Raw genomic sequence first — 21,116 nt, forward strand, 5'->3', positions numbered from 1 at the left:
AAAATATTACGTTTTCTCTTATAAGTAACAAACACTTTATTCCCAATTAGTATTACATTTTTCAGTATAACTATTACATTTGTATATTAATTCGTCCAAATCCGACTTGTGTCACGGATAAAGATTCATGAGACGGTCTCACACAATTATGGTCCAAATATAAATACTATAATAAAACACAATACATATCATCATTATATTAAATATTTATACATAATGATCATACCCATTAAAATAAGTTTAAAAAGAGGGAATTCATGCATTTTTTATTTTTTATTTTTTTATTTTCAATTAAAACTGAAATTCTTTGTTCGGGTGGGAGTCGGAAGCAAAAGCAGCCACTCATTACGAGAAGATCCGGTAAAAGAGCTCATTCTCATCTCAACCTATTGTTCATCATTGACCAAAAAGAAAAACAAAACAGAAATACAAACAACACTTGTAAAAACTCCATCATCTTCAAAACAGAACAGAAAGTACTGACAAGTTTTTGTGCGACTAAAAAGTTTGCATTTACAGAGACCCATCCAATGCTCATTACTATATTACAGTGCCATGAAGCAAAATAGTGACATTAAACCACTCTCCCTGATCTCCATATTCCTCATTGTTATTCTCTTTAATGTTACTGAGAGTACTGAAACTACAGAGTTTCAGCAGAGGGAGTTGTTGTCCTATGGCGGTGATTCTTTAGCCATCGACCCATCCATTGAATTCCCAAATTCCAGGTTGAAGAACGCTTACATTGCATTGCAGGCTTGGAAAGAGGCCATAATCTCGGATCCTTATAACACAACAGAGAATTGGGTTGGATCCGACGTGTGTAATTACACCGGCGTGGTCTGTTGGTGGGCGCCGGACGACCCGTCGGAGCCCACGGTGGCCGGGATTGATATCAACCACGCCGATATCGCCGGAACTCTCCCGCATGAGTTGGGGCTTCTCTATGATATTTCCCTGTTCCACATCAACTCCAATAGATTCTGCGGTACCCTTCCCCAGAGTTTCGTGAATCTGAAACTCCTGTTCGAGCTGGATCTCAGTAACAACCGGTTCGCCGGAAAGTTCCCCTCCCTGGTTCTCCAGTTACCCAGTCTTAAGTACCTGGACATCCGGTTCAATGAGTTTGAAGGTGGGATTCCGGCGGAGCTTTTCGACATGGAATTGGACGCCATATTTGTGAACAATAACAGGTTCTCCTCTGAGCTGCCGGAAAACCTAGGAAACTCCCCGGCTTCAGTTATTGTTTTGGCTAACAATCGGTTTCGAGGTTGTCTGCCGAGGAGCTTGGGAAACATGTCGGAAACGCTCAACGAATTGGTGCTGTCCAATAATGCTTTCCGGTCGTGTCTGCCGAGTGAAATCGGGGAGTTGAGGAATTTGAGTGTGTTGGATGTGAGTAGGAATAAGATGGTGGGTGAGTTGCCGGCGGAGAGTATAGGGAGAATGAAGGGGTTGATGGAGTTGAATTTGGGGTTTAATAGGTTCTCTGGGGAGGTGTCGGGCAAAATATGTTCACTATCCAGTTTGTTGAGCTTTGAGTACGAGGATAACTTTTTCACCAAGGATGATTCGGCTTGTCTTAATTTGGCTGCTTATGATGACACCAAGAATTGTTTGAGAGACAGGGAGAATCAACGGACTGAGTTGGAGTGTAAGAGGGTTTTGTCCCAGGCTGCGGTTGTTAATTGTAACAGTTTCAAATGTGGCCCACCACCACCACCGCCACCGCCACCACAACCAGAATCACCACCGCCACCACTATCATCTCCTCCACCCCCACAACCAGAATCACCACCACCACCATCACCACCGTCACCTAGTGACTGCAACTGCAATGTAACAACATCACCACCTCCTCCTTCTCCACAAAAAAATTCACCCCCACCCCCACCACCACCGTCGCCTACAAACAATATACCCTCGCCACCGCTACCGCCACCGCCACCCCCACCCCCGGGATCTCCTCCGTGTCCAGAAAAAACACCTCCACCTCCACCGACTCAAAACTCGCCGTCGTCTCCATCATCACCTCCAAGTTAACCCCACAAAATTAAAGTTAATTATTACATTTGAGTTTCAATTCAAATGACCACTTAACATCACTTGTATCGTCCGTCATTGCCAGCCATTTCAGATCAGTTTTCATGCCAATATAATAATTGAAGCGTCACGGTTGAGATTCTGCATGCAGGCTGAAATTCAGGAAAAAAAGATCAGAGTTTTGTGTATGCATCAATTCAAGCAAATCAGAAATACATGTTGTAATTGATTATGTGTTTTTAACGACGGCATTTCATGAGGGGTGACATACATACAAGTAATGCAGAGTGGTGGGGAACAGCATGCATGCATGCATGCCAGCACTGAGCATTTACTTTACTTAGCTTTTTTCTTTGTGTCTCTTCCAAATATCAATAAAATTACATGTAATGAGGCATTACAGGCAACAGGCCGGAAATCTAAAGTATGATGACAAACTTCAACTAAACAGGGCCTATATTTAATCCACTTCAACTAAATGTTTAAACTAATAATTGGATTACACATTTATTATATAGTCAAAACTGACAAAGCAATTGATATATTATGAATTTATGATCAATATAACATTTTAAGTTCAATAATAAATGTTTTGACATTAAATATTTATTTTTTGAAATAGCATTAAATAATTATTTAAACTCAAACAAAAGTGATGAATGTTTCCCTAGAATCACCTGGGGCTCATAGTATAATTTTCACTCCGACAAACAAATTGTTAATTTTACGATCTTTGGACAACCTTGGAGGGATCAATACAATCGATAAAAGAAAGTAGTGGAAAGAAATCGTTACACTATATCTTATTAATTACGCTAGATCTGATATTGTTTTTCCAGTGAATTTACTAGCTAGGTTTAGTATTCTCTAACCAAAAGACATTGTATTTCTCAAAAGTACAAAAACATTTTGGTCTTTTTCCCTAATACATCATATTGCAGATCTGTTACTTTCATTAAGACTTGTTCAAAGTATCTACGAAGTTCTTGTATTATAATATTTTGTTCAATTTAGTCTTTATACATTTATTTTTTTCAATTTAATCTCTATACTTTTAAAAGTGATGCAATTAAGGATAATAGTTAACGTTGTTAATATTACCGTTAACTTAAATTATGTGACACTGATGATATTTATATTCCTACATACTCATATATTACTTTATAAATATTTAAAATTAATAATTTTTTACCACTAATATGTTAAATTAGTATGTTCAAAATAAAAAATTATAACCATGTTCCTAATAAGATTTGTACATTGTTTTTAGTTTCATCACTTTTTAAAGTAGATGAACTAAATTGAACAGAATAAATGTACAAAGATTAAATTAAACAAAATACTATAGTACATAAACTTTATAGGTACTTTGACTTACCTCCTAACTTTGAAAAATATATGTTCACAAAATTAAGTTCCTCTAGATATGATTAATTGATTTTTTTTTCCCCTTAGGATCAAGAACGTAACACAAACAATTCAATAGAAGAGCGAATTATTTTTCTAATTTCTTAAAACTTAATTGCGTCCTTATCGTGGAATCGAAAACGACAGGGAAAACAGTCGGTGAAGCAAAACAGTGACACGTGGTTAACAATTGCCTACGTAGTGGTTATGATATTCCATTTTCCTTCCAGCATATATATTAGTTAAATTTGGGGATGATGACGTGTACGGAGCGTTATTCACCTGAAAATATCTTTATCCAATAAGTTCAATTATTGGGAAGATTAATCATAATAGAATAGATAGCCTCAAAATCATTAAACGTGACAATAGAATATATTTATTTGGGCGGTTTTAAGATGAAGATCAATCAACCTTCTCAATTATTGATATCCAATTACTTCACGGAGGCAGAAACCAATTTTTTTCTTCTTTTTTTTTTTTTACAGTGCGACCAAAATTATTTTCTTTTTTTTGAATGTTACTAGCTCTATTACATTATAGTATCTGAAACACAAAGAGCTAATAATGTCTCCACTGAGACTCGAACTCACAATCTTCTAAATAGAAGTCCAACTCGAATACCATTGGACCACATAATCCTGGTAACCAAAATTATTTTCTAATTAACTTGATTATCAATTTTTAAACCAACATATCTTTTATGTCATATAATCAGTGCTCTTAATGCTAAAATCTTTTATCACCTAAGGAATAATTCCCATATGAACGGGCTTATATATATATATAGAGTCGTGGGTGCGAATGGAGTAAAATATAAACCAATCAACGTGCGTTATGTGTCCAAATTTAAGTGCACATATAGTTATAACTAAGTGCACGTAGGTGAAAGTAGGTGCACCTGATCAATGAATGTTAACAACCCACAATTACATGCACTTGTAGGTGAAAGTAGATGCACTTGTAGGTGAAAGTAGGCACAAATTATGCTGTGAATAATTATGAATCTACAACATGGTGAACACGGTTCCACAGTATAACTATGCACTTATAGGTGACAGTAGAGCACGCGCGCTGATTTAGAGATGGCAACAGGGCGGGGACGGGGACGGGGAGTATACACCCCGTTTCCGTCCCCATCCTCGGCGGGGAATTGGAAATACTCCCCATCCCCGTCCCCCACGGGAAATTAGACGGGGACCATTCCCCGTCAACTCCTAGTCAAAAAATTGTAATTTTCAACAATAAAAACAATTAAAATCTAACTCCTAATTTCAAAAATTAAAATACTAAGCCTATATATATATAAACAAATAAAATTATTCGGGGACAGGGCAGGGCGGGGCGAGGTATCCCGTCCCCGTCCCTGGAGAGAAATTACACATATTCTCTCTCTCCGTTCTTGTTCTCTGAAAATTTTTTCCATCCCCATTTTTATCGTGGTGGAAATAGAGAATCTCCATCGAGAGCGGGACACATTGTCATCCCTATGCTGATTGGTTCGCATTTCACACCTGAGGGTGCCATTTGCACCAGAGTCTCTCAATATATATATATATATAATATAATATAATTTAGATTAAATTTTTTTAATTTTGAAGTGCAAGAAACCAACTCTGCCCTGTGGGAGATTTGCCTGTCACCATCTGTCATCTGACATCTTCATTGTTGGTACTGAAGTTAAGAGTTGAAGTATTAGAAGTCTCTAGAAAAACTATTTGTTGATGAACCCAGAGTTCAACACCGCCCATTTGACTGTTCAGCTCAGATTCCCACTCCCCTATATAAACTACTCATATTCAAATACTCCTCCATTAAGCTGCCTTCTACTTTCTCTCTACAGCTATACATATATACGCTTCGACGGAGTTTGATTAGCTCGGAGTGTGAAGATCGGCGTTCGTCAGGGTTGAAAGTTCGTTACTCTGCGAATTTGATTTTATTTCTCTGTGTTTTCCCTACTTCAATTCGGTGTTTAATTTTCTGCTTTTAACTCTGCTTGATTAATATTGGAAATCTAGGTATGCTTGTTTACTTTGTTTCACTGGTTTTGGAAGTTTAGCTTTATTTTTCGCTTAAATTTCGATGTACTTGGTGGATAATATGCCGTGATTGTTGATGGAAACCTATGCATAATGCATGTTTCTTAAGTTAATTTCTGTTATTTTCATGCTGCTTGTTAGGTTACCTTCTTTTTTTTGTATTCTGTTTTTATTTATTTTAAATAGCGGTTCTCTGTGATTCTAAATGCAAATCAAGTTGTGTTTGTTTGGTTAACTTACTTGATTTTTGTTGTAGTTATGTGCTGCTGAGTTTTGCATTTAATAGAGTAATGTAAAGATGGTGCTATATTTGTGTTTTGGAAAACAATTACTATTATGCTCTACTGCGTGGAGGGTAGTTTTCAGGAAACAGTCACTAGCCTTTTGACCCGCGAAGGCTTTCATTCTCTCAATGTAGAGCTGGATTATGCATGCTTACCTTTGTGAATTGCTTGGTTATGCGTTTGGGACTTAGTGATGTATAATTTATGCTTGCAGCCTTATGGGAATGCAAATTTTATTTTTGGCACTGCTGAGAATGATTATTAAGATGTCGAAGTCTAATAGACTTCCTCCTTTTGGATTAAATGAATATTGATCCTTTGTTGATCTCCTACCGTATGTTTTCTGCATTTCAGTGCTTAGGGCATGAAAAGAGTTGTTTTGAATTTTGTGTTGTAATTGATATTAGATGCCAAGGACTATATACCTTATGAAGTAATGATCATATTTTTGCTCTAGATTTTAGGGAAACAGAACTTAAATCATCCCTGCTAGATTGGGAGTAAGGATGTAAGGCCTGGTTGGGTTTCTGTAACTAAAGTGGTGTTGATATGATATTTCAGGATTCTATAGTTTTCATACTTAAGTGACCCTCAAACATTTGGGATTTTGTTCTAACTGCTTTTTCTGAACTTGTCATTGTTTAAATGATTCTTTAGTACCTTTTATTTCTGTCCAAAAGGAAATTTCTGAGAGAACTATCCTTTTACTAAGGGATAAAATTAATTGTTCATTTATTCTGAATATAAAATTTAACACAAGTTACTCTGACCATATGGTCTGAGTAGTGTGTTCAGTAGGGCTGTTGATCTCTTGTTATTCATTTGTAGGAAAAAAATTACACTTGCTGAATTCTTGTTAGTCTGAGCATTTATATATCCAGTACAAAGTGGAGTTACCCTGAAATCAAATGCAGGGTAAAATAAATACAAAAGTGAAGATATTTTTGAGTGCTTGAAACTAAATGACTCCTATTTGTCTTGTAAAGCTATGCTTCGGGTAGCACCTGTACCTAGATGCCCAGCTGTGGATATATATATTTCTTATGTGTCAGAAGAGCAATTTTGCATGAATTTCTGATTAAGCTTACCCATTTCCAATCTAACAGAAGACTAGGAGTTTTTTTTTCATCATTTCGGAGAGTATTAATGGGGACCAAGCTGGCTATAGTGTATAGATGGTTTCTTCATTGGTATTTGGCATCCTTTATTTCTCATTTGTTCGGTCATAGTACTATGACAGGAACACATAGATGATGGCCTTAACTTTTTTGAGATGAAAGCATTAACTAGTTCTTGTGTTTTTCTGATCTAAGAGTTTGCACTGTTCTCAGCTTCTGTAGAGGTTACTTACATTCATTTTGGTGTGACAAAGTTTAGAGGCCCTAGACAAAGTTATCAGTATTTGTTCTTACTTTTTGTTGAACAGCTATAACAAAGCTTCTGAACATTCTCTTATGATTTGCTTTTGCAACTTAATTCTTTAGAACTACAACTGAAATTTTTATGCATGTGAACAACAAACAGCACCTGTAACTCTTTTGAGTAAAATTCGTATGGATGTGAACAACAAGAAACACCCATAACTCTTTCACATAAAATTCTCACGCATGCAAAAACAAGAAGCATCCACATGTAGGAAAGAGTTTTGCAGAAAGTTATATGCAAAAACAAGAAGCAAAGGAATATGCTATTCCAACCTCTTAGAAAATGGACAAGCTTAAGCAATAATCCATGAGAATATAGATTCTTTTATTTTGGAATGTGGCATTTACAAAGAATTTTTTGGGAGGTTTTCTCATATTGAAGAAGATGTGGTGAAGATTGCGGACAGAGGTAGGATTGTCCTTGATGGACAATGAAACTTAACTATCTCTATAATCCCTGCCACATTTTCCCTTCATTTGTTCTCACTGTAAGAGCATGATTGATGTTATTATCCCGTTGATTTGACCATAGGTTGGACTGTCTATCAGTGATGTTTGTTTAGATGGACTTTTGACTTCTCCAACAATCAAGTGCGTGCAATGGTTATTATCCACTGCTGGATGCTGATAGATTTTGTTGGGGGTTCAAATAGATGTGCATGTTTTGATGAATTCTTCTCAATGGAGTTTGGAGCAGTTCAATCTTAGTTGGAATTTGTTGGTGCTGATATGATTTGGTCTTCTGCCAAGTGTGAGAGAGCACCATTTTGTGGGTTACTTGCCCATTTGGAGGGGCAACTAGACATAGTTTAGGTTTTCAAAATTTTCCTTAACTTTTTCAATCTCAATGCAGGTTGTAACCCATTTCCAGCTATCACTTAATAGTTAATTTCATCTGCAAGAGACGATGTCTGAACTAGCTGCTGAACATTCTGGTGCTCCACGCCTTGAGCCAATAACCTCACAAGTTGTGGAAAAAGAAGAGAAGACTGTTGGTTTTGGGAAGGCTTCTCAAGGAAGCAACATGTACAGGGGAGAATCATTTCAGGAAAATGTTAGTGGCACTGAAGCCCTTGATAAAGGGTACATGAAATACGGGTACAACATCTTGGCATCTTTCTAGTTAATTAAGTGAATATTATATAAGCTATCTTTCTATGTAGTTTAGTTTTGTGTTATTTGAATTTTCAATTACATACTGACTTTTATCTAGTTTGTATACTTTAGAGCATTATGTTTATCTGTCCATCGTCATTCACACGTTTTTATTCCACTTTTTCTTAATGGGGTAGCTGCTCTCATTATCAGCGAAGGTGCAAGATTAGAGCTCCTTGCTGCAATGAAATATTTGATTGCCGGCATTGTCATAATGAGGCAAAAGTAAGTTTTATTCTTTGTTTTGTGTGAATTACTCTTGATTGGATGTAAATTAGTTATTGCCTATGTTGCAGGACTTCTTACCATGTATTTTTTCATGATTTGATCCATTGGATTCCCTGTCATAGACCCTCTCTTCTGCTCAGTGCTCCTTTTTTGGAGTGTGCAGAGTCATTGAGAAAAATCTTTAAGCACTTAAAATACTTAATTTTATTTTTGTTCTAGAATGTTATTTTTGTTCTAGTTTTCTTTCTTTAGTTATTTGATAATACTAACATCGCATACTGTTGGGCAGAACAATATTGATGTTGACAAAAACCTTAGACATGACATCCCCCGTCATCAAGTGAAATGGGTATGCTACTGTACTAGTTTATTTCTGTTGCAGCTTTTCCCCTTTGTTATCTTCCATTGTAACAGAAATGTGTCTTCTATTTCAATCTTGCAGGTTATATGTTCACTTTGTGGCACTGAACAAGAGGTTTGGGCTCTTTATTCTTAAATATTTTTATTTCTATTTTATTTTTTGAGAGGGGAGGCAGAGTGAGAATTGAGTTAGTTTCACTTTTTATCTTACGATCTTTCAATTTTAGCGACATTTCACTCTTTAATCCTTGACTACTATTAATTTTACGAAATTTATTATTGTTTGACTTGCTAAAAATCAACCATATCAGGTCCACACTTTGGACTAGACTTGGTCAATTCAAAAATTTGAAGGACTAAATTAAAAAAGATTGATTAATTGATGACTAGAAGTGGAAATGTCTCTATAATCGAGTGGGGGAATTAATTCATATGGAGTTACTTGATTGAGAATGGTTCCTTGATACATCAACTCATGCATCTGAACTAGGGAACTCGCTCTCTCTGATCTCTCTCAGACACTCTTTTTCAGCTCTTGCTTCAACCCAATCTCGTTTCTGATGAAGTGATTATATTGTTAGCAGGCTCAGCAAGTTTGCATCAACTGTGGTGTTTGCATGGGGATATATTTTTGTGAAACATGCAAGCTATTTGATGATGATGTAAGTCAGGATCTTAATAGTAAACCTAATCAATGTTCTGTATATTTTGTTACCTGACGAAAAGATGCCAACTGATTGCTATTCTTTTTTCAAAATGCAGACATCTAAAAGACAGTATCATTGTGGTGGATGTGGCATTTGTCGGTATACTTGTGCTTCTTTAAGCATTAATCTCCATTTTCAAATTAATATAATAAACATTCCTTTCAAAAAAAAAATTAATATAATAAATAAATAAATAAAAGATTTTCTTTCATCTCTTCTCCATTTAATTAGTATTTGACTACTTCATAAAATTCATTTTCATATGCAGCATCATGTTCTTTGAGAAACTTATGCTCATACTTGTTCTTGTCTACAGAATTGGCGGAGAGGAAAATTTCTTCCACTGCTCTAAATGTGGTGAGTATTAGTTTCTTCCCAATTTTCAATCACCTTTGGCAGTGATATGATAGAATAAAACATAACATGATGTTATCTTACACTGAAATGCATGTATGATCCAGGATGTTGCTATTCAATCATTTTGAAGGATAGCCATCCTTGTATTGAAGGAGCAATGCACCATGACTGCCCTATTTGTTTTGAGGTATGAAAAGTAGCAAATTATCTCTCCCCCCTAGGTGATTTGTGTTAATATATTAAATCAGATCAGTTTCTTCCTTTCTTCTTCAAACCTGAATGAAAATATTAATTGACAGTATCTGTTCGAGTCAAGAAATGATGTTACGGTCTTGCGTTGTGGCCACACTCTTCACAGGAACTGCTTAAAGGAGATGCAGGAGCACTACCAGTAAGTTATGGTCTATCTATAATGTATTGCATTTTCATTGGTAGCATATAGTTTAACTTATCCCATCATTGTGCAACAGATACACTTGCCCCATTTGTTCAAAATCAGTATGCGATATGTCAAAAGTGTGGGAGAAATTCGATGCCGAGATTGCTGCAACACCTATGCCAGAATCTTACCGGAACGAGAAGGTGACTATTATTTTCTTGTCTGAATCCGTCTCCATATCATTACTGTTATGTTTTTCTATATTGTAAGTTAGTTAATTTTGTAATGAATGCTAACTAACACCAGTATCATCTTTAAGGTTTGGATTCTTTGCAATGACTGTGGAACCAGCTCAGAAGTTCAATTTCACATCGTTGCTCAGAAGTGTCCTAGTTGCAAGTCTTACAACACACGCCAAACAAGAGGGAGATAGATAAATAATGTATTAGATGGGACTAAAAAGGGGATTGCACCAATCGCAAGATCTTTGCCAATTCTAATTCACTCGTAAAATTGATGGGAAGCACTGCAGCAAGGACTTGTCAACTGCCTCCTTCAAATGGCGCTGTAAAAGATAAGAATTCCTTTTGAATTGGCAATTTGTACTTCATATTTCCCACGATAGTTGAAAACCTTATTTAAGTTTGAGACTATTTCTTATGAACTCTATAATGCAATTTTTCTTTTCCCCTAAACTTGTTCACTCGGAGTACGTATTGGTGATTCAAGCTCTGATATAAACCCCCTATCCAGCCCGACCAGCCGAATTAGTTTGAGCCGACCAGTAATAGACAATTTAGACTGATAGTTATGATATAAACCTCCTGTTCCAGCCGTATTAGTTTGAGCCAATTAGTGATAGACGTTTTAGACTGATTTACCACAATTTGTATTAGTTTGAATTAATCAATTATTCTTCCAATTTGTATTAGTTTGAATTAATCAATTATAGACAATTTAGATTGATTTATCTGTCATTTGTTAACTGATTAGAGTCATGAAATGAGATTTAATCAATGTACACCCACAAATAGTGGTGTAAATTTCTCTTGTATGCTTCTTTATAAGATAATATTTATTCTATATTTTAAATCTTTTTTAGTCTAAAGAATTAATATTCTCACTATTAAAATTCGATCATGTGACTATCTATTTAGAATAGTAACTTTTTTGATTGTCATGATTACATGTTATTTAGACCGTCTATTAGGACTCCAAAATAAAGAGTAAAGACTAATCCCTAACTTTGTTGAATGAATTTGCTTCATTAAAATTCTTATATAAATAAAGATGAAATCTTTTATTTAATTAACTAGATGAAAAGAAAATACATAGGAAACACATATACCATGGATCTCAGTGCAGAAAGAGGAGATACATAATTGAAAGTTGAAAGAAAGGCTTAAAAGGCTTCCTGAGTTGCAATAGGAACATGGGTCCTAACTATGAAAAAGGTCTCATAAATAAAGCCCGCAAGCCCACCTCCAATGAGCGGCCCAACCCAATATACCCAGTGATCGGTCCAGTTTCCACTGACCAAAGCAGGCCCGAAAGATCTTGCTGGGTTCATGGAGGCCCCAGAGAATGAGCCACCAGCCATGATGTTTGCTCCCACCACAAGCCCAGTTAGGAGTGGGCCCAGCCCATCAAGATTCCCCTTCTTGGGGTCCACAATAGTAGCATACACAGTGAAAAGTAGGGAAAATGTCAAAATGATCTCCATTATAACTCCTTGTCCGTACCCCACTCCACTAGCTAGGGTATGTGCTGGAGTTGTCTGCATATTCAATCAAATCATTATTACTTTGCTTTTCAATCTTTGGTCTATATATAATTTCACTTTAGTTTGATTTGATTTTCACATTATATGGGTTTGAGATTAAAATATGATTAATTAGCTTTGACTTTAGTACTAATTAAAAGTGGCACATTTTTAATAGTTAGGGAATCAAATTAACCAATATGTTATTTTATTTTATTGATATCTCTTTGTAGAAAAAAATAATTAAATAGACCATGATCTAACTTTTACACTTTGTGAAATTGAATCATCCAATAAAAAAGTATGAAATTGAACCATTAAAATTTTTAAAATTATGCTATGACTGCTTTACCTTCGTGTGCTATGAATGAAGGGGTGACAGTCACGATTACCCTCACCTTTGTCTTGAACGAGGATGGAGGCAGCCAAGGTTGTCCCATCTTTCGTCCAATCTGGATGAAGGGGAGACGACCATGGTTGCTTCCTCCTTCATCTAGATCGAACGAAGCAAGGGGCAACCATGGCTACCTCCCCCTTCATCCATACCAGACGAAGGTGAAGGCAACCATGGCGGCCTCCCCAACATCCACAATAGACGAAGGTCCACCTTCTTTTGATTTTTTTAAATTGTTTTTTTTTTTTAATTTTTTAAAATAATTTTTATATATAATTTAAGATTACGACATCATATTTTACTCTAAACCTAGAAGTAACTTGTGAAATATATTATTTATACAGTGCAAATTTTATTTGTTTAATGGTCCAATTACATATTTTTTTTGTTTGATGATTCAATTGCGCACAATATAAAAGATCATTGGCATATTTGACACTTTTTCCTTCTTTATTTTGAGGGGGTGAGGGCTTACCAGTCCTCCAGTGAGGTAAGTGAGCAAGGCACAAGCAGCAACAGAAGCTAATAATTGATCGATGAGATAGAGGAATGATCGGATAACAGTGATATGGCCACCCATGAGGAGGCCAAGGGTGACGGCGGGGTTGAGATGAGCCCCGGAAATTCGCAATCCAGCAGAGATCATCACGGCCACTACCAACGCATGTGCCATGGCAACAAAAAATAAGCCAACTAGTGCGTTCCCTTGTAGTTGGTCTTTTATTTTCAACATGCACCACAAACCAAAACATCAACACATTTAATCTTTATGCTCCAATATGTAGTTAACAATAATAAGATTTTGCCATTTTGGAGTGTTTGGCAAATAACTGTTAGCTAATTAATCAGCTAAACTGATTGAGTTAGTGAGTTTGACTAGCACTAGCTTATTGTAGAAAGATGTTTGGTAAATTAGCTCTTAGCTGATATCTGATCACATGCAAAATGATCATTAAGAGTATAATTAAAAAAACTGCTTTGAACAATTTTTTGAATTTTTTTATGTTTTAAAACAATAAATTGTTACAAAAAGCGGATTAATCAAACACTTATATTAACTGTTTAACCAAATCAAACAACTAATAGGATGGTCAAACAAGTCAAAATTAGCTGATAAACTAATTATGTTACTAAATCGGGCCTTGGCCTTAAAACTTTTTTTTTTTTTTTTTTAAATTTTATTGAGAACTACTAAACGTGATACCTCCTAAGTTCAGCATATACTTAAATATTTTGAAATAAATATGATTCACAAGCTAAGGATTTTAATATTATTGTATAATGATCCATTTACTAAAGTTGCTTCTAAGAGAGTGGTTAATTAAAGTGATAAAAAAACACCCATTTAATAATATTATAGTTGAAATTGTCCATTAATCCAACCACTCAAACCTTTAGAATTTCAACTTATCAAAAGGTTAAGATATCAGTTAAGAATAATATATCACTATGTATAATAAAAAACACTCATTTAATAATATTATAGTTGAAATTGTCCATTAATCAAACCACTCAAACCTTTAGAATTTCAACTTATCAAAAGGTTAAGATATCAGTTAAGAATAATAAATCACTATATATAATATAATATCAATAACTAATGGCTTAAATTTCACTAGTGTATGTTTAAATGCATTTTAAGATAACTTAGGCGCTTACCGGTAGCCATTGCGGCTCCAACTCCGGTGAAAACAAAGAGGAAGGTGCAAATGAACTCAACAATGAGTGCTTGGATGCAGTCAGACTGCAGGGCCTCACTGCCGTTTCCTAAGGCAATCTTAGCCATGGCTCACAAACTTCACAACCTCAACCTAGCTAGCTTTCTTTTGGTTTGTAAGGCACTTCTTAAGGAACACTAACATGCATATATATAGGCAATATAGCCACTACATGACATTAGCTATCCTAGCTGCTTGGCATGTTACTATACAATAATACAATAGTACAATAATGTGATTTTATATTTTGGCTTCACATATAGGCGTTGACTTGTCCAATAATTTCAACATTGCCATTATCAAAATAAATGTGTAACTTTTGTTTTCGTTTAAATACTTCATTAGTGCCAATACCAGCCTTGTGGTCTAACAACATTCGGGTTGGACTCGTATATGGAAAGTAGCTTTAGTGGAGGCGTTATTGGCTCTTTGTGTTTTAGTAAGTTGAGAAAGTAGTTATGAACATATATTACATTGTAATAGAGTTAGAAGCATTCAAAAAAAAAAAAATACTTCATTATTCTTAACACTATTAGAAAAATACTACATTATAATAGAGTCAGTAGCATTCAAAAAAAAAAAAAAAAATACTTCATTAGTCTTAACACCATTAGAAAATGTTCAATGTAATCTTATAAGGAGTATATATATTATAAAATTGATCAATTTAGTCTCTACAATATTAAGAATAAAATTATTAACATCATTAGTTAAAGTTTTAATCACGCTTATTTGGTTAAATGACATGATAATGACGCAATTATCAAATTACTTATTAATAATATGCTAACATAAAAATACTTGAAATGTTATTATTAGTCATCCACATCTCAAATTTTCAATTTCCCCGGCCCCTACCCACAAATACAATGTGAGTGTAGTTTGAGTATTTAGGTGTTGGCTTTTGCATACAATTTCAACATTGGCATTATCAAAATAAATGTATCATACTTTTGTTCAAATCAGTATAATAGAATTTTTATAATGTCTTGTGTTATATAAAATTGTATCTTATTTTTGAAGATGTAGGACTACAAAATACACAATAATAGTAATATTAATAATATGAGAAAATATCATTTTTAGTCCCTGGACTATAATACATGTATCAGTTTTAGTCTTTGACTATTAAAATTTTCAATTTTGGTGCATCACTATTCAATTTGTATCACATTTGGTCCTTGACTATTAACATTTTCAAATTCGGTGCATGACTATTCAACTTGTATCATATTTGGTCCTGTCGTTAAATTTTCCGATTAAAATTCCGACAAAGTCACTGGTGACTGGCTAATTTATTTAATTTTTATTTTAAAAATTATTTTAATAATTTTTAAATTAAAAAACTTATAAATAAAAATAAAGTAAAATAAAATAAAATGTCCCCCACCCTCCTCCTTCGTCTCCGGCGAAGACGAAGGAGGGGGGGGGGGGGGGGGGGTGGCCAGCGTTCTCTTTCCTCCTTCCTTCTTCGTTTCCGGTGGAGACAAAGGAAGAATGAGGAGAAAAAAAACGTCGGCCACCCCACCCCTTTCTTCCTTCGTCTCCGGCAGAGACGAATGAGGAGGGGATGAGGTGGTTGTAGTTTTTTATTTTATTTATTTTTATTTATTTTATTTTTAAGTTTTTAAATTTAAAAATTATTAAAATAATTCTAAAATAAAAATTAAATAAATAAGCCCGTCACCAGTGAGTTGGCCGGAATTTTGATCGGAAAATTTAAAGGCAGGACCAAATGTGATACAAGTTGAATAGTCATGCACCTAATATGAAAATGTTAATAGTCAAGGACCAAATGTGATGCAAATTGAATAGTCATGCATCAAAATTAAAAAGTTTAATAGTCAAGCACTAAAATTGATACATGTATTATAGTCGACGGACTAAAAATAATATTTTCTCTAATAATATTATAGTATAAGACAATGTAAAAATTATCGTTAATATAATATTATTATTAATGACATCTTAATTTTTAAAGATGACATTAAATATAAAGTTATACTTCTATCCTTCAATAATAAAAAAAAAAAGAGTTGCAATACACCAATTAGAGCAAGTGTTTAGTTAGTGCTCATGTAATGATGCATGTGTTCTTCTTTTTGCTCCTTTTTTAATCGTCTTTTGACATTTAAATTGTCTACTAGCTGTATCAATCAATTCATCAATCGAAAGCGTTCCACCTTAGATGAACCTTAAAATAAATAATAAATAAATAGATCTCTTCTTGGTTGGCATTTATATTCTATGAATATACTATAGCATAGACAATAGACTTGCAATTATTTAATATTATTAAAATATATAATAGTGTAACCATACGTAATGAATAGACTAAAGAATAACTAAATAATCGAACTCTTTATAATCATAATTATTACTAACGTGCCTAGTGAACTACTTTATGTATCATTAACGACAGATTGATTCTAAATAAAGACTTCGATTTTTTTATTTTTCTTTGCTCAAAACACTTCGTGATCTGATAAAAAACAAAATAATTGAACTATTTATTTAGAATTAATCTGTCGTTAATGATATATAAAGTAGTTCACTAGGCACGTTCGTTAGTAATAATTATGATTATAATTTATATTTATGCCATAAAAAACTTTTGGTCATATACTTTAATTAACCTCATTATAAGAGTACGCACTACTTCTAATGTGCGTATTGAGCTATTAAATTAATGTCCAATACAAAAATTAAAATAAATAAATATTTAGTATAATTTTTAAATCGTAAATAATTAATATAAAATAAAAATGATTATTTTCAATATAATTAAAATGAGTATTTTCAACCTGTAATATAAGTAGTAGTAAATATGAGTATTGTTGTAAATAATTGTAATCGAGAATAAAAATAATGTCCAAACAATTTTTATATTAAAATAAATTAAGTACACGTGCGATGACTCCCCCCGGTGAAAGATGGTGTGAAATTTGAGTCGTTGATCTAATCTATATCAACGACTCAAATCAAGAAAAATTATTTTTTTAAAAACGCGCTATCGATCTTCCCATCTCTAAAGCAGAGCTTCAGCAGAGGATAGTATGACTGGACATCAGGTTTATAATATGGTGAATTTTCCATTTCTCTCAGATATTCTAAAGCTGTTTGTTCTTGAGAAGTTTGAGGAAGCGCTACAGATTTCTGATAGGATGAAATTGGTTGGTTGTAAACCTGATACACTTTTCTATAATGCTTTGATTCAAACATTAGGCAGGGCTCGCCAAATAAAAGAGGTTGAATATGTATTCAAAGTTGGAATGCAGATAAATGGCGTCAAACCAAACACTTCATCAAGATATAAAACTACGCACCTTAAGTTATAAAATCACGCACCTTCAGGTATAAAACAACGCACCTTAAAAAGGAAAACAACGCTCCTTAAGAAAGGAAAATCATGCACCGAAAGCTTTAGATCGACGCACCTTAAGAATGAAAAAAACGCACCTTAAAGGCAAACATCACACCTTAAAAAGAAAAACCACGCACCTAAAGCTTTAGGCTGACGCACCTTAAGTTTCCACAACTGACGCATCTTAAGCACACAGACCACACACCTTAAGAAGGAAAACCACGCACCTAAAACTTTAGACCGGCGCACTTTAAGTTTCAACAATTGACGCACCTTAAGCACACAACATAGAAACCACGCACCTTAAGCACAAAAATCACACACCTTAAGAAGAAAAACCACGCACCTTAAATTTGACCTAGATGCAAAAAGAGTAAATTGCCATCGTGTTTTTTTTTTTTTTTTTTTTTTTTTTTTTTTTTTTTTTTTTTTTTAATCCTTGTTAATCGTGGACGTTGATCTTGGCAAGATCAATAGCTCTCATCTCACCCCACGTTCGCACCTGAATACATCATCCGCATTTGATCCGTATATATATATATATATATATATATATATATATATATATATATATATATATATATATATATATATATATTAATTTATTTATTTATATTTATATTTATATTTATTTATTTATAGATTTGGGAAAATATGCGAAAGCCTTCTCCAGGTTAAAAATAGAGTGGAATCTCAACCATTAATTAAATTCAGATCAACTGTCCAAAATGAGTGAAATTTGGAAAAAAACTCGCGTGGGCTATTTGGTAAACTTATGTAAGTTAATGTAATTTTTTTTTTTTTTTTTTTTTTTACTTTGAGTGCATAATTTTCCTTCTTCGAGAACACATTTTTCTTCTTCAAGTGCATAATTTCTCTTCTTTAAGTGCACATTTTTCTTCTTCCAGTGCACACTGTAATGTATATAAAATTTCATTCTTCGAATGCACATTTTTCTTCTTGTAGTGCATAATTTCTCTTCTTCAAGTGCACATTGGAATGTATATAACTATATTTTTACTTCAAGTACATAATTTTCCTTCTTTGAGTGCACATTTTTCTTCTTCAAGTGCATAATTTCTTTTCAAGTGCACATTGTAATGCATATAAAAATATTTTTCTTCAAGTACATAATTTCCCTTCTTCGAGTGTACATTTTTCTTCTTCAAGTGCATAATTTCATTTATTCAAGGGCACATTGTAATGTATATAAATATATTTTTACTTCAAGTACATAATTTCCTTACTTCGAGTGCACATTTTTCTTCTTCAAGTGTATAATTTCTCTTTTTCAAGTGCACATTTTCCTTCTTCCAGCCAATGAACATTGTAATGTTTAGATATATATATATATATATATATATATATATATATATATATATATTACTTAGATTGTTATTGTTAACGTCGCAGTGGATATGATTATATATAAACTCTTAATTTAACGATCGGACAATCATAACTATGTTAAACAAATTAATTAAGTTGCCTCTTTTCAATATCATTAACAAAAAAAACATGGCATATGATAGAAATCCACAACAGAATTGAAGGAAAATAGGTTGGGAATGATCGTACAACAACAAAATTGAAGAAGAATGGCTGAGAATGATTGCGGAAGCTTACGTAAAATTTTTATTTTAGATATCTAGATGAACGGCTTAGATCTCACCTCAATTTTTTTTTTACCTACAAAGTCTTTTGCTCTTGATCCTATATATATATCACGAGTACAACATATTTATATAATTGTAAGCATTGAAAATTTAAATGATGTTGTTGGGCTGTAGTGGATATTTGATTTTTAAATTAATTATTTTAATTAGGCTAATTGTACTAACATTTATTTAATTGGGTTGATTAAATGACCCAATAAATATTTAATTGGTCGGATTACATAATTAATAGTAATTGGATGTTGGATTGTTTGACCCAAGATGGTGAAATATTTAATGAAATTGGACCAGGCTATTTGGACTAATTGGGATGCTTAATTGACGGGGTTTGACTTGGTTTGGCCCATCAAAATTATGTGGATTATATAATTTTGAAGAAATGTGGATAATTGGATATTATTTGAAGTTTGATGAAATCATGAACCTGGACGTGATGGTGTCCCGATACATTCCTTATATTTAATTCAAATAATTAAATTAAATATAGGAATTATCCAAAGGGATAAAGTTTGTTATATTTCTCCTACATACTCACCACTATAAATAGTGGCTTCATATTAGAAGAAAGGGAGCTCTGAAGATGTGCATACGGAAACTCTGCAGGAATCTCGTCAGGATATCGAGCACGCCATATCTGCGCTGAGGAACACGCCATTCGAGTATTGGAGTACCGGAAACCCTTCTTGCCATTCTTTGAAGATCAAGATGCATATAAGCCCTTCATCGAAGAACAAGCTACTTAACTTCGGAGGCTCTTCAGCAATTCGGCATACTCCGAACATGGCATACTTCCAATTCGGCATACTCCGAACTCGGCATACTTCCAGTTCGGCATACTCTGAACTCGGCACACTCCGAACTCGGCATACTTCCAATTTGGCATACTCCAAACTCGGCATATTTCCAATTCGGCATATTCCGAACTCGGCATACTTCCAGTTTGGCATACTCCAAACTCGGCATACTTCAAATTCGGCACACTCCAAATACGGCATACTTCTAGTATGTAGAGAATCAAAGGACATATCCGGAGATTATATCCCTTCTCATTTGATACATACTCCTTGTAACCGACACTTTGAATTCAATATAAACCATTCAAGTTTTCGCGTTTACAACAATCACAACATATGTACCGCAAAAGAACATCCTATTTTTCTCAAAGAAGAAATAAAATAAAAAATAAATAAAGCTTAGTTTTAACTCTACACAACCTTGCTACAATCGGCTTTTCCGAAGCCCACTCTACATTCGATCAAGTCAAACTCCACCCAGAGATTTTGCTGATGGAAGTTTCTGACGACCACTCCGAGCGATTCCGACCGTCTGATGCCCAGACAATGGACCCCACCTTCGACGTTGTCGGATATCCTGTCTCTGTTGACCAGAAGCTCTACCCTGTTTTCGAATTTGAAAGTCATGTTGCCTATCAGCCGTCCAATCTCCATCGAGTTGCCGCCGAAGCACATGTCCAGGGCTTCGGCGCAGACGTTATTAACTTTCCCCCTTTTTTTCTCACCTGAATTGACCGTATTGTCCCCCGAATTAAACAAATAAAAATGGATTAAAAGATTCCAGCCACATTTGGTCGGATGTTGATAAAAATTAAATAGATAGAGCAACTCCAACATAACGTCAAAGTAGCAAATTCCATCACCAATCCACCAAAACGGAACATTTGACTGTTCCAAAGGGTGACTCCATCACGACATAACGCCAATTTTTTTGGCGTTGATGAACAGTGTCGCGCCATATATGGCGCGACACTGTTCATCCGCGGCAAATGTAGGATGGGAAGGAAATAGACCATTTTGCA

At 34.3% G+C, this 21,116-nt stretch overlaps 3 protein-coding genes across 8 annotated transcripts; 2 read left to right on the forward strand and 1 right to left on the reverse strand.

The window, feature by feature from the left end:
• The first annotated feature begins 509 nt into the window (after positions 1–509).
• Positions 510–2,443, forward strand: LOC109174624 (leucine-rich repeat extensin-like protein 3). Its single transcript, XM_019323884.1, has one exon. The coding sequence runs from the start codon at positions 556–558 to the stop codon at positions 2,041–2,043; it is 1,488 nt and encodes a 495-aa protein (XP_019179429.1). The 5' UTR covers positions 510–555; the 3' UTR covers positions 2,044–2,443.
• Positions 2,444–5,062: 2,619 nt separating this feature from the next.
• LOC109174626 (E3 ubiquitin-protein ligase MIEL1) lies at positions 5,063–11,081 on the forward strand. Of its 6 annotated transcripts, none has more exons than XM_019323888.1 (12): positions 5,063–5,365; positions 7,481–8,298; positions 8,493–8,580; positions 8,873–8,932; positions 9,026–9,058; positions 9,528–9,605; positions 9,706–9,749; positions 9,967–10,007; positions 10,112–10,194; positions 10,307–10,398; positions 10,478–10,589; positions 10,706–11,081. In XM_019323888.1, the coding sequence occupies exons 2-12, from the start codon at positions 8,108–8,110 to the stop codon at positions 10,817–10,819; spliced, it is 936 nt and encodes a 311-aa protein (XP_019179433.1). In that variant the 5' UTR covers positions 5,063–5,365; positions 7,481–8,107; the 3' UTR covers positions 10,820–11,081. The 6 variants fall into 6 exon arrangements, with proteins under 6 accessions (XP_019179433.1, XP_019179435.1, XP_019179436.1 ...); XM_019323890.1 differs by having other exon boundaries at positions 8,054–8,298; XM_019323891.1 differs by lacking the exon at positions 5,063–5,365 and adding an exon at positions 5,423–5,471 and having other exon boundaries at positions 8,054–8,298.
• Positions 11,082–11,665: 584 nt separating this feature from the next.
• LOC109174341 (aquaporin TIP4-1) lies at positions 11,666–14,361 on the reverse strand. The gene is made up of 3 exons (XM_019323579.1): positions 14,202–14,361; positions 13,018–13,259; positions 11,666–12,163 (listed from the first exon to the last, which is right to left on the reverse strand). Exons 1-3 carry the CDS (start codon positions 14,326–14,328, stop codon positions 11,789–11,791), a joined length of 744 nt encoding a protein of 247 aa, XP_019179124.1. The 5' UTR covers positions 14,329–14,361; the 3' UTR covers positions 11,666–11,788.
• Between the last annotated feature and the right edge of the window lie 6,755 nt (positions 14,362–21,116).

Source organism: Ipomoea nil, unplaced genomic scaffold (genome assembly GCF_001879475.1).
Source record: "Ipomoea nil cultivar Tokyo-kokei standard unplaced genomic scaffold, Asagao_1.1 scaffold0642, whole genome shotgun sequence".
NCBI lineage: Eukaryota > Viridiplantae > Streptophyta > Magnoliopsida > Solanales > Convolvulaceae > Ipomoea > Ipomoea nil.